Source organism: Bos grunniens, chromosome 6 (assembly GCF_055505025.1).
Source record: "Bos grunniens cultivar Pamir isolate PY7600 chromosome 6, Bosgru_T2T1.0, whole genome shotgun sequence".
NCBI lineage: Eukaryota > Metazoa > Chordata > Mammalia > Artiodactyla > Bovidae > Bos > Bos grunniens.
This window is the reverse complement of record NC_141170.1, coordinates 13938341-13952749: the sequence shown is the minus strand read 5'-3', so window position 1 is coordinate 13952749 and position 14409 is coordinate 13938341. Positions and strand designations below refer to the sequence as shown.

Sequence of the window (14409 nt, the reverse complement as noted above, 5' to 3'; positions counted from 1 at the left end):
ATGCTGGGAGGGATTGGGGGCAGGAGGAGAAGGGGACGACAGAGGATGAGATGGCTGGATGGCATCACCGACTCGATGGATGTGAGTCTGGGTGGACTCTGGGAGTTGGTGATGGACAGGGAGGCCTGGCGTGCTGTGATTCATGGGGTCGCAAAGAGTTGGACACGACTGAGCGACTGATCTAATCTGATATGATTCAAGAGAAGCAAGCAGTCACCTGGTCTAATTGTTTGCACACTGCAAGAATCCCTTCTCTAGCATCCCTTGCACAGAGCCAGCCCATCTTAACCCAAACCCCACTGCCCTCCTCCCCAGATCGTCCACTTCACTTGGGAACTGCTCAAATCCTTATAAACTTTTCCTTTGCATAGAATTGCAACTGAGAAATCCGTGGCCTGATAGCTCCTCCCCCCTGACCTTTGGTGCACTTCCTGGAATTATTCAGATGATTCTAATTTTTCTCTCTCTAGGGATATACCTTCAATTCTTAGGAGCCCCCAAACTAACCACCTTTCACTGTCCCCCAGATTCACCCCATCCCACTCTCCACCTGCTCTCCAGCCTGTGAGTCTGACTTGTAGGAACTGTATCAAAAACTCCTAAGCACTTTGGGCTTCCAGGGGTTGACCGCTTGGGAGCCCTGGCAGAAATTAGAAGGAGCAAGGGCATTAAGTCCCCAGTCCCCTTCCTGTACTGGCCCCTGGGGCTACTGGGAACCTTGGAAGGTCACTTCTCCAATCGAGGGAGCCTTCTGGATGGCCTCCCTCTCATCTCTTCAACCTCCCAGTGGGAACACCTTGCCTTCTCTGAAGCCCCAGTTTACTTACTGCACAAGCCTCTATGACGTCCTTATAGCCACACCTTTGTAAAGGGTCCTTTGTAGATAAATTATCCTTGGAGAGTGTCTCCTCTGCAACTGTGACTGATACAACATCATTTCTAGTTCCTCAAGAGATGTCTTTTCCTTAAGTAAAAGCTCAGTATAACTGTCTGTTCTACTTTCAAACCTCATCACTTATTGGGAAGATCACCTTGTATGCAACACTTATCTTGCAAATTCAATAAGAGCCTTTGGCCAGAAGCATTAAAATTCTATTTTATCTCCTATTGCCTGAAGCAAAACCTATTTGAGGAAGTCTGAGGATGGAGTCAGCTGCACCTTGGGTGTGATATAGCAGAAAGGAGAGGATTATCTTACTAAGCATCCTCTTTCCCCTTTTGCAAACAGATGAGCTCTGGGGGAAATAGAAGGGATGGCACCCTCAAGTTTCTGAGTGATAGGGACTGAGACTTGTTGAGTTCATTCTTACTCAACACCTCCTCATTTAATACCTACACCACCCTTCCAGATAAAGTTGGGCAAATGACTCCTTCTCTGTAGATGTCATGCGTGTGTGCTAAGTCACTTCAGTTGTGTCTGATTCTTTGTGACCCCATGAACTGTAGCCCACTGGGCTCTTCTGTCATTGGGATTCTCCAGGCAAAAATACTGGAGTGGGTTGCCATGCCCTCCCCCAGGGGATCTTCCTGACCTAGGGATCAAACCTGCGTCTCTTGTGTCTCCTGCATTGTAGGCAGATTCTTTACCATTGAGCCACCAGGAAGTCCTCTGTAGATGTCAATACTTACAAATCAAGGTTGTGGTGAGGATTTATTTTAGATAAAATGTAAATGTGTATAAAGCATCAAGCACAGTGCATGGTATGTAACAGGCTTTCAATATTCTAAAAAATGATAACCTATTTCACTTAACTGGCTAGCAATGAGATTTCCATATGTAACAGGGAGAAAATTAGACCACCACCACCAACAACAACATTTACTCTAAAACAGATCACTGGATCCTATTTATAGCTTTCAAATTTACACATAGCCTTATTTCACATAGGATTAAATAAGGCCTATAAATATTCATATAAAAATTAGGGTACCTCTTTTTGACTAGAGAAATCTGATGCAAGGAAAAGTAAAGATAGGTCTTTAAATGAGTTAAATCTGAGCAGACCAATGACCATATGTGCTTTAGAGCAACATGATACAGGGTTGCATACAGTTGAGGCAATTTGTCAGGGTCTGTGTGTCTCCTTAACTCACTCAAGTATTCTTGCCTAGAGAATCCTGTGGACAGAGGAGCCTGGTGGGCTGTGGTCTATGGGGTTACACAGAGTTGGACACGACTGAAGTGACTTAGCATGCATGCATGCATTGGAGAAGGAAATGGCAACCCAGTCCAGTATTCTTGACTGGAGAATCCCTAGGACGGAGGAGCCTGGTGGGCTGCCATCTATGGGGTTGCACAGAGTCGGACACTACTGAAGCGACTTAGCAGCAGCAGCAGCAGTGTGTCTCCTTTGGCCAACTGAAAACTGGCCATGTTTTATTTTCTGTGGCTGAGATGGATATGTCAGGATCAGTTACCCTTTTTAACCCAGCTGCAATTTCCTCTGACTGAGACCCTAGCGAAGAGGACTGCTGCTGCTGCTAAGTCACTTCAGTCGTGTCTGACTCTGTGTGACCCCATAGACGGCAGCCCACCAGGATCCTCCGTCCCTGGGATTCTCCAGGCAAGAACACTGGAGTGGGTTGCCATTTCCTTCTCCAATGCAAGAAAGTGAAAAGTAAAAGTGAAGTCGCTTAGTCATGTCCGACTCTTAGCGACCCCATGGACTACAGCCTACCAGGCTCCTCCATCCATGGGATTTTCCAGGCAAGAGTACTGGAGTGGAGAGGGCCCTGATTCCTGTGTGATTTCTTGATTTTGAGTTTTCATGGAACTAGAGTTTCCCTCCGGTCACTTTCATCTGGGGCTGAAATTCCTCCCGCGGTTTCAGGCCATGGAGTTGATTTCCCCTGGCCGTTTCCTTGTGTTTGGAAAGGTGCCACTTTGCTTCCCATTTAGTCGCCTGGCCCCTCTCTCCACTCTCCCTTAGACACATCACTGCAGTTATGCTTTTATCAGTTTCTCTGACCGTGAAACAGGCAGGAAGACACTCACGGATAGACCTGCGATGAGAACTGGGTGAGAAAGTGGCTGCAGGGCCCTGTCCCCACCCTGAGCTCGACACACCACAGGCGCTCTCAACTGTCAGCTGCTGTTCCCTTTCACCTGCTCCTGTGAAATCGAGGTTTGCACCACATTGGGAACCTCAAACTGGAGAGAATGTCAGTGCACTGGCCTTGATTTCAGAGGCTGGATTCTCAGAGTCAGCCTCTTCCTAGCACAGAAGTTAGAAGGAGGGTGCCCGAGGAAAGGTTTTCCCCGTTTTATAGACGTATCTGGGAAAAGTGGCTCTAACTCTGTCCCTCCTTCCCTGTGGGTTGTTGAAGAGCTGAGAAGGATGTCAAGGTTTTCTGTGAGTGACACAGACCTTGGTCAAGTCATGGAGTCACTGATGCACAGCCCAGCCTTTATTGACACACTTATGGAGCCTGAGGCTCAGAGAAGCTGGAACCCCACCAGGCTGGCCACCGAGAGAAGCAGAGCCAGGACCTGCAATGTCCACTCCATTCCCAAGCCTGAGATGAGTTATCCTCATACCTCCTTGCCACCAGTTCCCAGAGGCTCCAGGCCACAATGGAAGGTCCCTATCTATCTGCTGGGAAACTCCAAGGAGGCCACATGGGCAGATGAAGCCAGCAAACTTTGAATACACTGTGATTCATATTAATTTATATCATCTGGGCCACCAGATGCAAAGAGTTGACTCATTGGAAAAGACTCTGATCTGGGAAAGATTGAAGGCAGGAGAAGGAGGAGACAGAGGATGGGATGGTTGGATAGCATCATTGACTCAAAGGACATGGATTTGAACAAACTACAGGAGATAGTGAAAGACAGGGAAGCCTGGTGTGCTGCAGTCCATAGGGTCGCAAAGAGTAGGACACGACTGAACAAATAACACTTTCATTACACTTTGGGCTCTGGAGCTAGACTGCCTCCTTATACTCCCCTCCCTCCCTGCTATCTCTTGGCCATGTGCCCGCCACCTGCTTTATGCCTACCCTTCTCCAGCTGCAAAATGAGGCAATAAAAGTAGCTGGCTCACAGGATGGATGTACAGACTAAATGTCATACAGCGAGTGCCCTATAAAAATGAAGCCTAATAACATCAGCTCCCTGCAAGTCAGGGCCCCACAGGACACACTGGAAAGAACCCCAAATACACCACTGCAGAAAGTAACCCCTTCCTTCATCTCACAGGGCTTGTTCTACCAGACAGTGAGCCCCATGGGAACAGGGACTTTGCTCCCATTCTATCCCCAGTACCCCACCCAGTGGGGATGTGGAATAAGCACCTGCTGGACACCTGGATGAAAGCATATGTAGCAGAAAGAGCCCAGAATCCAGTGGATGGAAGATCAGATTTCAGGTCCTTCATGTTACAATTAAGAGCTGCAAGAGCTCAGGAGGAAGGAGGAGAAGGAGGAGGAGGAGGAGGAGGAGGAGGAGGAGGAGTACCTTAGAAAATGTGATGGGTAGGGATTTGAGCAATGGTTCTCAAGCGGGGGCGATCTGCCTCCCAGGTAAAGTTTGGGGCCATTTTTGGTGTCATAGCTATGGAGGTGCTATGGATATCTAATGAGTAAAAGGTCACAGATTCTGCTAAACCTCTTACAATGTATAGAACTGTCCCCACATCAAAGAATTGATGTCAAGAGTCATCAAATGGCAATAGAGCTGAAGTTGAGTAGCCCTGGATTAAGGAAACATGATATAAAACCCATAAAATCACATACAGTCATTATTAATAGTATTACTAAATATAGCATGTGCAGTATTTGATTATTAAAATGTAACGTTTTCAAGGGCTCCAAAGGTAGCTTTAGTATGATTTTAAATGTTTAAGTTCTTTACAAGATGAAGCAGATAGAAAATTCCTTTCTCATCAGGGGCTTCTTATACTGCAAAGCTTTGTCAACTGCTATTGAAAAGACCTTTTGGAAAAATCACCCCTGCTCTGATCTTTGGCTAAAATTGGAAGACAAGCCCCATGGTGCATTTCTCAAACTAATGGGAGCTCAGCTGCCCGGGTCCTTGGAAGCCTGGACCAGTCCCTGGAACCAGATGCTCCACCTCACTCAGTGGCCTTTTGCCAGCGGAGACCATGATCCATTAATAACTGTGTTTCCAGAAAATTAGGCAGTGCTAATTTTAATTTTGTTTTCTGTTTAGAAAGTGAGGTCCAGAGAAGTCAGACCTAGGGCATCTCCTCGACGTTTGCACAGTGGTCCAAGCAAGGCTGTGGCCCAGTCTGTACCCTTTAGGCCTCAAGCGTCCTGAGGTCATAGATCCTGCTATATCCACTTCTGTGTCCCCAGGTACCAGTCCAGGATAATGATGCATCTTTCAAAGGACCAATGAGAATCTTCCATGGGAGCTGATGCAATAGGTGCCCAGCTCATGTCCCCCTTAAAGCCTGGGACAGTAGTCCCATGACGCAGGGGGACCTTTGCTCTGCCCAAGAGCTTCTTCTGGTTGAGGAAGCACACCTGACCATGCAAGAGGCAGGTGGCTGTGCAGGGTGTTTGTGTCTGTAGTGGCATCCTTCAACACATGAGGGCTCAAAGTTGCAGATGAATGATTCAAGGCAAAGGACGAAGAGGAAATGGAGGGTCTGCCACGTGTATGCATCACCGACGTCATCTTGGGCCTATTCAGTTCCTCCTGTCCTTCCACTAACCCTACCTAGGACTGTGCTGTGCAATAAATCTCTTCTCCATTGTCAGTGGATTTGTAAAGAATGTGTGTGTGCGTGCTCATTTGTGTCCCACTCTTTGTGACCCCATGGACTGTAGCCCGGCAGGCTCCTCTGTCCGTATAATTTGTCAGGCAAGAATACTGGAGTGGGTTGCCATATCCTCCTCCAGGGGATCATCTTCCCTACCCAGGGATTGAACTCTTCTCTCCTGCATTGACAGGCAGATTCTTTACCACTGCGCCACCTGAGCAGCCCCTTTGTAATGAACAGATATTGTTTAATGATCATAGATATTATTTAGCTTCCCAGATGGCGCTAGCGGTAAAGAACCTGGCTGCCTTTGCAGAAGATCTAAGAGACACAGGTTCAGTCCCTGAGTGGGGAAGATTCCCTGGAGGAAGAAATGGAAAGCCTCTCCAATACTCTTGCCTGAAGAATCCCAGGGACTGAGAAGCCTACAGTCCATAGAATTGAACAGAGATGGACAAGACTGAAGTGATTTAGCACACAGCATAATGATCATTAGGTCCAAGTAGCATCTCTGCTCTGTTAGTCTCCAAATAAGGACAAAGACCTTGGCTGACATATTTTTGGCACCCACCCATCATAAATCAGATAGGGTCTTGACTTAGGAACTCAGTTTCTGTCTTCAAGCACTTCCCTTCATAACTGAGCTTAACTATAAAACTCCTGATGGTCCCTTAGAAGTATGGAGTGCAGCTGGGGATGCTTCCAGATTGCCATATGCCTGATCCAAGTCGTTCGTAAGTTACCCATACAAAACTTCATAATTCTGCTTTATGGAGCTGCCCTCCTGCCTCACTTTTCAGTCTCAATATACAGTGTCAGTTCGTTGGGCATTTTTCATTCCTTCTGTTCTTGGGGACATTTTTAGATGGGATTCTTTTGGGCTTCCCAGATGGCTCAGTGGTAAAGAATCTGCCTGCCAATGCAGGAGACACAGAAGACTCGGGTTCAGTCTCTGGGTTGGGAAGATCCCCTGGAGGAGGAAATGGCAACCCACTCCAGTATTTTTGCCTGGAAAATTCCATGGACAGAGGAGCCAGGTGGGCTATAGTTTATGGGATGACAAAGATCTGGACACAAGAGAGTGTGCACAAACACCCGTGACTCAGCCAAGAACTAACTGGAGGAGGCACAGTTTGGGTACATGGGTCTCTAGGAGAAATTCTCAAACCCTGAGGCGTCAGAATGACTGGAAAGATGTAAACTGTAGAGTCACAGGCCCATTCTCTCTACTTCGGATTCAGAAGGATGCTGTACTTGTTTCCTAGGGTGGCTGTAACAGGTGTCCCCATCTGGATAGTTCACAACAACAGAAATGTATTGTCTCACAGTCTGGAGGCAGAAGTCTGAAGTCAAGCTGTCAGCTGGGTTAGCTCCTTCTGGAGGGGCTGATGGAGAATCTGTACCAGGGCCCCTCTGGCTTCTGGTGGCTGTGGGTCATCCTTGGCGCCCCTTGGTTTGTAGATGCATCACCCCAGTCTCTGCCTCCATCTTCACACAGTCTTCTCTGTGTGTCTGTGTCTCTTATCTTCTTCTTAGGACATCACTCATATTGGATTCATGGGCTTCCTTGGTGACTCAGGGGTAAAGAATCCACCTGCCAATGCAGGAGATGCGGTTTCTATCCCTGAGTCAGGAAGATCCCCTGGAAAAGGAAATGGCAACCCATTCCAGTATTCTTGGCTGGAAATCCCATGGACAGAGGAGCCTGGCAGGCTGCAGTCCATGGAGTCATAAAGAGTCAGGCACAACTGATGGGCTGAACATGCATGCATGCATTTCGGATTAAGAGTCCTCTGTTCCAGTATGATCTCATCTCAGCTAATATCTGCAACAACCCTATTTCCAAGGATTGGAAATAAGGTTGTATTTTGAAGTCCTGGTGGCTAGAACTTCAACATATCTTTTGGGAGGTCATAGTTCATCCTGTTTAACAGAGGCAGCAACTCTAAATGCTAACAACTCCCACCCCAGGAGTTCCTGACAGGAACCCCCGTGACCATGGCACTTCCTTCCAGTTCACCTTTGCAGCACCCTCTGCACAGACAAGGGCCTCCCCAGTGGCTCAGTGGTAAAGAATCCGCCTGCAGTGCACGAGACACTGGAGACATGGGTTTGATTGCTGGGTCGGGAAGATCCCCTGGAGGAGGGCATGGCAACCCACTCCAGTATTCATGCCTGGAGAATTCCATGGACAGAGGAGCCTGGTGTGCTAACACCCACGGGGTCGCAGAGAGTCGGAAATGACTGAAGCATCTGAGCACGCACATAAGACACGGAGGAGATAAGGTCTGTAATGACTACGCAGGAAGTAGGAACAGTGTGTTTCAGGCGGACGGCCAGGCCTGCAGAGACCAAAAGGAGAAGAAACTGCCAGAGGAGGCAAGGAGAGGGCAGCAAGGTCCCAGCAGAGCATGAAGGGAAGCTTGGTTCAGTGTCTCAGTGTCCCCTCTCAGCATCCCACTGGCCACGTGGCTGATGTTGGAAAGGTCTTTAATTTTCCAGCTACTCCAGTGTCAGCAGAACAGGTGCTTCATAAACAGGACTGCAGAAAGGAGTACAGGATGCGTGGTGCCTATCTCGCTAATATAAAAGAGATTTTTGGAAACCCCTTTCACTCATGCTCCTAGATGTCTACAGAATCATGTTATTCTCCAAGAGTGATAAAAATGCATCTACAAAGAGGATTGTACAAAATATTTATGACACCTTAATTCCTAATAGATAAATTCTACAAACAGCCCAAATGTCCACAAGAAAAATGGATAAACCATGTGTGTACTATTTATATCAGTTCAGTTCAGTTCAGTTCAGTTCAGTTGCTCAGTCGTGTCTGACTCTTTGCGACCCCATGAATTGCAGCACGCCAGGCCTCCCTGTCCATCACCAACTCCCGGAGTCCACTCAAACTCATGTCCATCAAGTCGGTGATGCCATCCAACCATCTCATCCTCTGTTGTCCCCTTCTCTTCCTGCCCTCAATCCCTCCCAGCATCAGGGTCTGTGTAAGGAGTCAGTTGTTCGCATCAGGTGGCCAAAGTATTGGAGTTTCAGCTTTAGCATCAGTCCTTCCAATAAATATTCAGGACTGATTCCCTTTACAATTGACTGGTTGGATCTCTTTGCTGTCCACGGGACTCTCAAGAGTCTTCTCCAACACCACAGTTCAAAAGCATCAATTCTTCGGCACTCAGCTTTCTTTATAGTCCAACTCTCACATCCATACATGACTACTGGAAAAACCTTAGCTTTGACTATATGGATCTTTGTTGGCAAAGGTATGTCTCTGTTTTTTAATATACTGTCTAGGTTGGTCATAGCTTTTCTTCCAAGGAGCAAGTGTCTTTTAATTTCATGGCTGCAGTCACCATCTGAAGCGATTTTGGAGTCCCCTAAAATAAAGTCTGTTACTGTTTCCATTGTTTCCTTTTCAGTTCAGTTCAGTTGCTCAGTCATGTCAGACTCTGTGACCCCATGAACCGTAGCATGCCAGGCTTCCCTGTCCACCACCAACTCCCTGAGTTTACTCAAACTCATGTCCACTGAGTTGGTGATGCCATCCAACTATCTCATCCTCTGTCATCCCCTTCTCCTCCTGCCTTCAATCGTTCCCAGCATCAGGGTCTTTTCCAATGAGTCAGCTCTTTGCATCAGATGGCCAAAGTATTGGAGTTTCAGCTTCAGCATCAGTCTGTCCAATGAACACCCAGGACTGATCTCCTTTAGGATGGACTGGTTGGATCTCCTTGCAGTCCAAGGGACTCTCAAGAGTGTTCTCCTTGTTTCCTTTTAACAGATGAGAAATTGCAGCAGGGTGGTTATGGGTGGCTGTAATGTGGGTCCTTTCCCGGGTACATCATGGAGCAGGGATAGGGTTTGACATGGAGGGGTTGGCGAGGTACAGGACAGCATCCTTGTGGGGAGAAGCTGGGGGAAAGACACTGCTCCCAGCACACCTGCCCTGACAGGTAGCCTATTAGCCTCAGGGCTACTGGGGAGCAGAGACGCGGGGACGACAGAGCAGAAACCTCCGTCAAACCCACACACATCTCCCCTTTCCCATCTTCTTCCATGCCTCCCACTTTCACATATGCTCATCCTGACCACCCCCATCTGGAAGACAACTTCCATCCTCCATCTTTATTTTGACAACTCCTGTTAACGGTGCCAGCCTCACTTCAACTCCATGACCACAGCTCTCACGGGGGTTCTCAGTATAGCTGGGTGATCTTACTACATTCACCTTTCCACGTAAGAAAGAACATCTGATTGGTCAAAGCCACTATATAGTTGGGTTTCTGCTAAAAAACAGCCAGATGCCACCTGACAACACAAGGAGGGGTATCTCATTTTCATTTTCTTTTTAAGGGAAACAACTTGGGTTCTTCAGGTTCCAGATGGAAGCGTCTTCTGACACACAGTGCCACACACAGTGTGATTGCTCCCTGCTCGGGTCTGTCACCCTCTGCATTTCACAGGCTCCCATTTTCCACCCAGGTACTCTTTGAGGATGCTACAGTCCCTGCCTAAACCACTGGAGGACCCGAGCCAAGGCTGCCTGGAGCTCATTCTCACTGTGGTCCAAAGTGCCCAAGCTGGTTTCAGCGGAAGTTCCCAGGACTGACTGTCTACCGTGGGGAAGGGACCATGAGCCTCAGAGCAGACAGGACCACAAAAATGTGATGGGTTCTGAAACCTCTTATAATCCTAGCCCTCACCTGCTCCAAGTTTCTTCCCATCCTGCTGGGACCAAGGACATGATCAGTGTGGGTGAGGCTGTCTGAGAGATGAGTGATGTTGATGAGTGAGTGATGTTGTCTGGCTTGGTGTGTCTGTGTTTGTGTGTGTGTGTTTGTGTGTCTACTAGCCTAGATTTGTAGCCACCCAGGACAAAGGACAGGCTACTGCCTCCTTCATCTCCCCCAGCGCCCACTGGGAATGGGGCCCTGTCCAGCCCATCAACCCAAACAGCCCTCCCCAGGGCCCTCACACCCTGCTGCACCTCCCGCCCACCCCCTGGCATACTCTGGGAATTCAAGCTTCTAATCCAGCTGCAGGTGCCCACCTCTGCCAGGCCACCTTGCTTCTCTGTGTATTGCCCTCACTGATGGACCTCCATGCCCTGGCCTCCTCGCCCATCAGGGCACCGCCAGGCATGGCACCTCCAGGAGCTTCCCTGACACCCAGGCTGAGCTGTGTGCCTGCTGCAAAGTCATGCCTGGGCTGCCCTCTCCCACAACGTGTGGACCCTCTGTGGCTGCCACCTGCGAGAAGCCGAAAGTGGTGGAACACGGGTGAACACATAAGGGTCAACTGGGCATGTGTCCATCTGGCCCTCCTGGAGGGACGGAAGCGGATCTGATTGTCTCTGCAAGCCCGAGGCCTGGGTGAATGACTAGATAAATGGAGCTATGTGCTGTGAGTCCTGCCTGCAGGGCCTCGGCTCCTGTTGTGTGAGCCCACGGCCCCTTGAGGCCTCTCTCTGAGTCATCAGGCACTGGTGGATGGACCCCCAGATGGTAACATGGGTGGGACCAAGCCTGAGCCTCCACTTCCTCGGCTGCTGTAAGGGCAGTCATGTGATCAGGTCAGTCATGTGATCAGGTCAGTCATGTGATCAGGTCAGCCCCTCCCACCTTACCATCATCCTGTCTCCTGCCAGTCCACAATGCTGGGGTCCTAGCACAGCCCACACCACGTTATCCCATCAAATAATGATAATCACAACAACAATCATAACAGTTATCCTTTTCCTGAATACTCCTACCACGCCAGGCCTTGAATCAACCTTACAGCAACCACACGGCAAGGGCATGATTTCCACTTTGTCGTTGCTGACAATGAGGCTCCATGATGTTAAGCGACCTGCCCTGGGTCGCTCTGGCAGCAGCAGACCCAGGACTTGATCCAAGGCAGTTTTTCTCCGGGTCTCGGGCGCGTAGCCATCTGCTGGCCTGCCCCTCCATGCCAGCATCCTGTGTGCCATCAGTCCTGCTGTGGTCACCCCAATTCACATAAAGACCCCCAGGGCCCAGAGAGGTGAAGTTGGAGCCTTGCTTGGGCCAGACGGCAGAGGCAGGATTAGAATAATGGGGTCTGCCTGCTGGTTCCCTTCCAGCATTGTGGCTGGCTTCATGGGGTTTGGGGGCCTTGATTCACCCAGGGAGACCATGGGTCCCTTGAAAGGGCTCTGCCCAGTGGATCCTGGTAGCATACTTACTTCTCTCTGTTGAATACGATGAATTCCTTCCGCACAGTCTCCAAGCACTGCTGGAGGTGTCCATTCTGTCAAAGAGCACAGAGAGGGGACCGTAAGTGACGACGCATCCTCCCTGGAGTGAGGACGACCAGACACTGATCTAAATAGGATGCTTGGGGATGGGGACAAGCTAAGCAGCTGGAACAGCCCTGACTGTACAGGTGACAGTGTCATGGGGAGGTAAGGGCTGACAGAAGATGTTTTTCTACATGTTAAGCCATTAAATGCAATGTCAAAGTCTTGTTAAAATGGGCTATGAGTTGAGTTTGTTTGTTTGTTTTTACATTTTGGCCACATGGAATGTGAGATCTTAGTTTCTTGACCAGGGATCAAACCTGCACCCCACTGTGGTGGAAACACAGTCTTAACCACTAGACCACCAGGGAAGTCTCTGGAATATGAACTGAAAATCAGGACCCTGGTTTCCTGATCACTTGAATGTTCATGAGGCCTGATTGAGCAGCACGGTGGGGGAGGGGGAATTCAAGGCGGTCACGAAAAGATGCTCATTCTCCTCAGGAACAGGAGCCAAGGACCACGGTCTCACAAATGTTCTAACACACGTCTCACAGCTGCCTGGATGCAGGATGGACGTGCATGTGTCTGCAGGACCCCCACCCGCTGTGGGCCCACGTGAATGCCCACCCAGGCCTCCCCTGGCCAACTTCTGCATTAGTCCCAGCACACAGCCTAGGGTCCACAGTACTTTTAGGGGCTACAGAGATTTTTTTTTCAAATAAGCTGAAAAGAATGAACTTTTAACACCGAATGCTATATTTGTCTTCATAGCAATGTAATCATAAATTGTAATGTTTAATATATTTTGATGGAGGAAGGGAAAGTTGTGGGGTGAACTGTGTCCTCTAGAAAGATGTGTTGTAGAAGCAACCTAAATGTGCATTGACAGATGAATGGATAAAGAAGATGTGGTGCATATGTACAGTGGAGTACTCCTCAGCCATAAAAAGAATGCTGTAATCCCATCTGCAGCAACATGGACGGACCTAGAGAATATCATACTGAGTGAAGTCAGTCAGACAGAGAACGACAAATTCCAAGTGATATTAGTTTGTTGTTGTTGTTGCTGATTATTCAGTCATGACTGACTTTGGCAACCCCATGGACTATAGACTGCCAGCCTCCTCTGTCCATGGGATTCTCTGGGCAAGAATACTGGAATGGGTTGCCAGGGGATCTTTTCTATCCAGGGATCAGTCCTGAGTCTATTGCATTGCAGGCAGTTTCTTTACTGCTGAGCCACCAGGGAAGCCCATGATGTTACTTAAGTGGGATCTAAAATATGACACAGGTGAACTTATGAAAAAGAAACAGACTTACAAGACATAGAGAACAGACCATGATTGCCAAGGGGGTGGAGGTCAGGGAGGGAAGGATGGGAGGTTAGGATTAGCAGATGCAAACTATTAAATACAGAATGGATAAACCACAAGTTTCTGTATAGCACAGCGGGAACTATATTCAATATCCTGTGATAAATTGCAATGGAAGAGAATACAGAAAAGAATGTATATATTCCTGTAACTGAATCACTCGGCTGTAGGGCAGACATTAACACAACATTGTGAATCACTATACTTCAATAAAAATAAATAAATTGAAAAACACATGTTGAGGTCCTAACGCCATGTACTGGTCAATGTGACCTTATTTGGAAACAAGGTCTTTGCAGATGGAACTAGTTAGGATGAGGTCAACCTGGAGCAAGGAGGGGGGCGCTTCCTAAATTTGATGACAGGTGTCTTTAAAAGAGGACTGTGTGAAGACACAGAGAGACACAGAGAGGAAAATGCCTTGTGAAGATGGAGGAAGAAATGAGAGTGATGTAGCTACGAGCCAAGGGGTGTCAAGGGCTGTAGGCCACTGCCGGAAGCTGTAAGAGGCAAGGAGGGAGCCTCCTGAGAGCCTTTGAGAAAGCACAGCTCTGTTAATACCTTGATTCTGAACTTCCGGTCTGTAGGATTGTGAGTGCACACATTTCAGTTGTTCCAGATCAGTGTGTGACACTTTGTGATGATAGCCTAGAAAATTAATAAAGGACCCACAAAGGGTGGCCTTGGATGCCTCCACAGTATAACACCTTTGCAGAGGGTGTGGGAAAAAAGAAGAATGACTTTTTTTCTTTCTCTTTTCTGAGAACAAAGAAGATACAGAGAACAGTGAGCAGGCCTGAACATTCCTAGTTTTTTTGCTCCTAACTCTGCATGTCTGTAACTAAGTTTGCTTCACTCCTATTTTCCTTTGACTCTATGCTAAATACATCCTGTTTCTGGTATTCACCCGTACAACACCCTTCCCCTTGTAGTTACATATCAGAAAGAAGGCCGCAAGGCACCGAACTGCCAGACTCAATTACTGGGTTACTGATGCCAGCCTATGACTGTCTTTGAAACAATTCAAGAGGAA

The 14409-nt window shown here is 48.2% G+C and overlaps 1 protein-coding gene across 2 annotated transcripts in view; it reads right to left on the bottom strand.

The window, feature by feature from the left end:
- Window positions 1–14409, bottom strand: part of STK32B (serine/threonine kinase 32B) — a 405326-nt gene that overhangs the window by 15631 nt on the left and 375286 nt on the right. For both annotated transcript variants that reach the window (XM_086404828.1, XM_086404827.1), the window contains one exon: window positions 11947–12011. In XM_086404828.1, the coding sequence (XP_086260954.1) occupies window positions 11947–12011 (65 nt within the window). The remainder of the gene's footprint in view (window positions 1–11946; window positions 12012–14409) is intronic.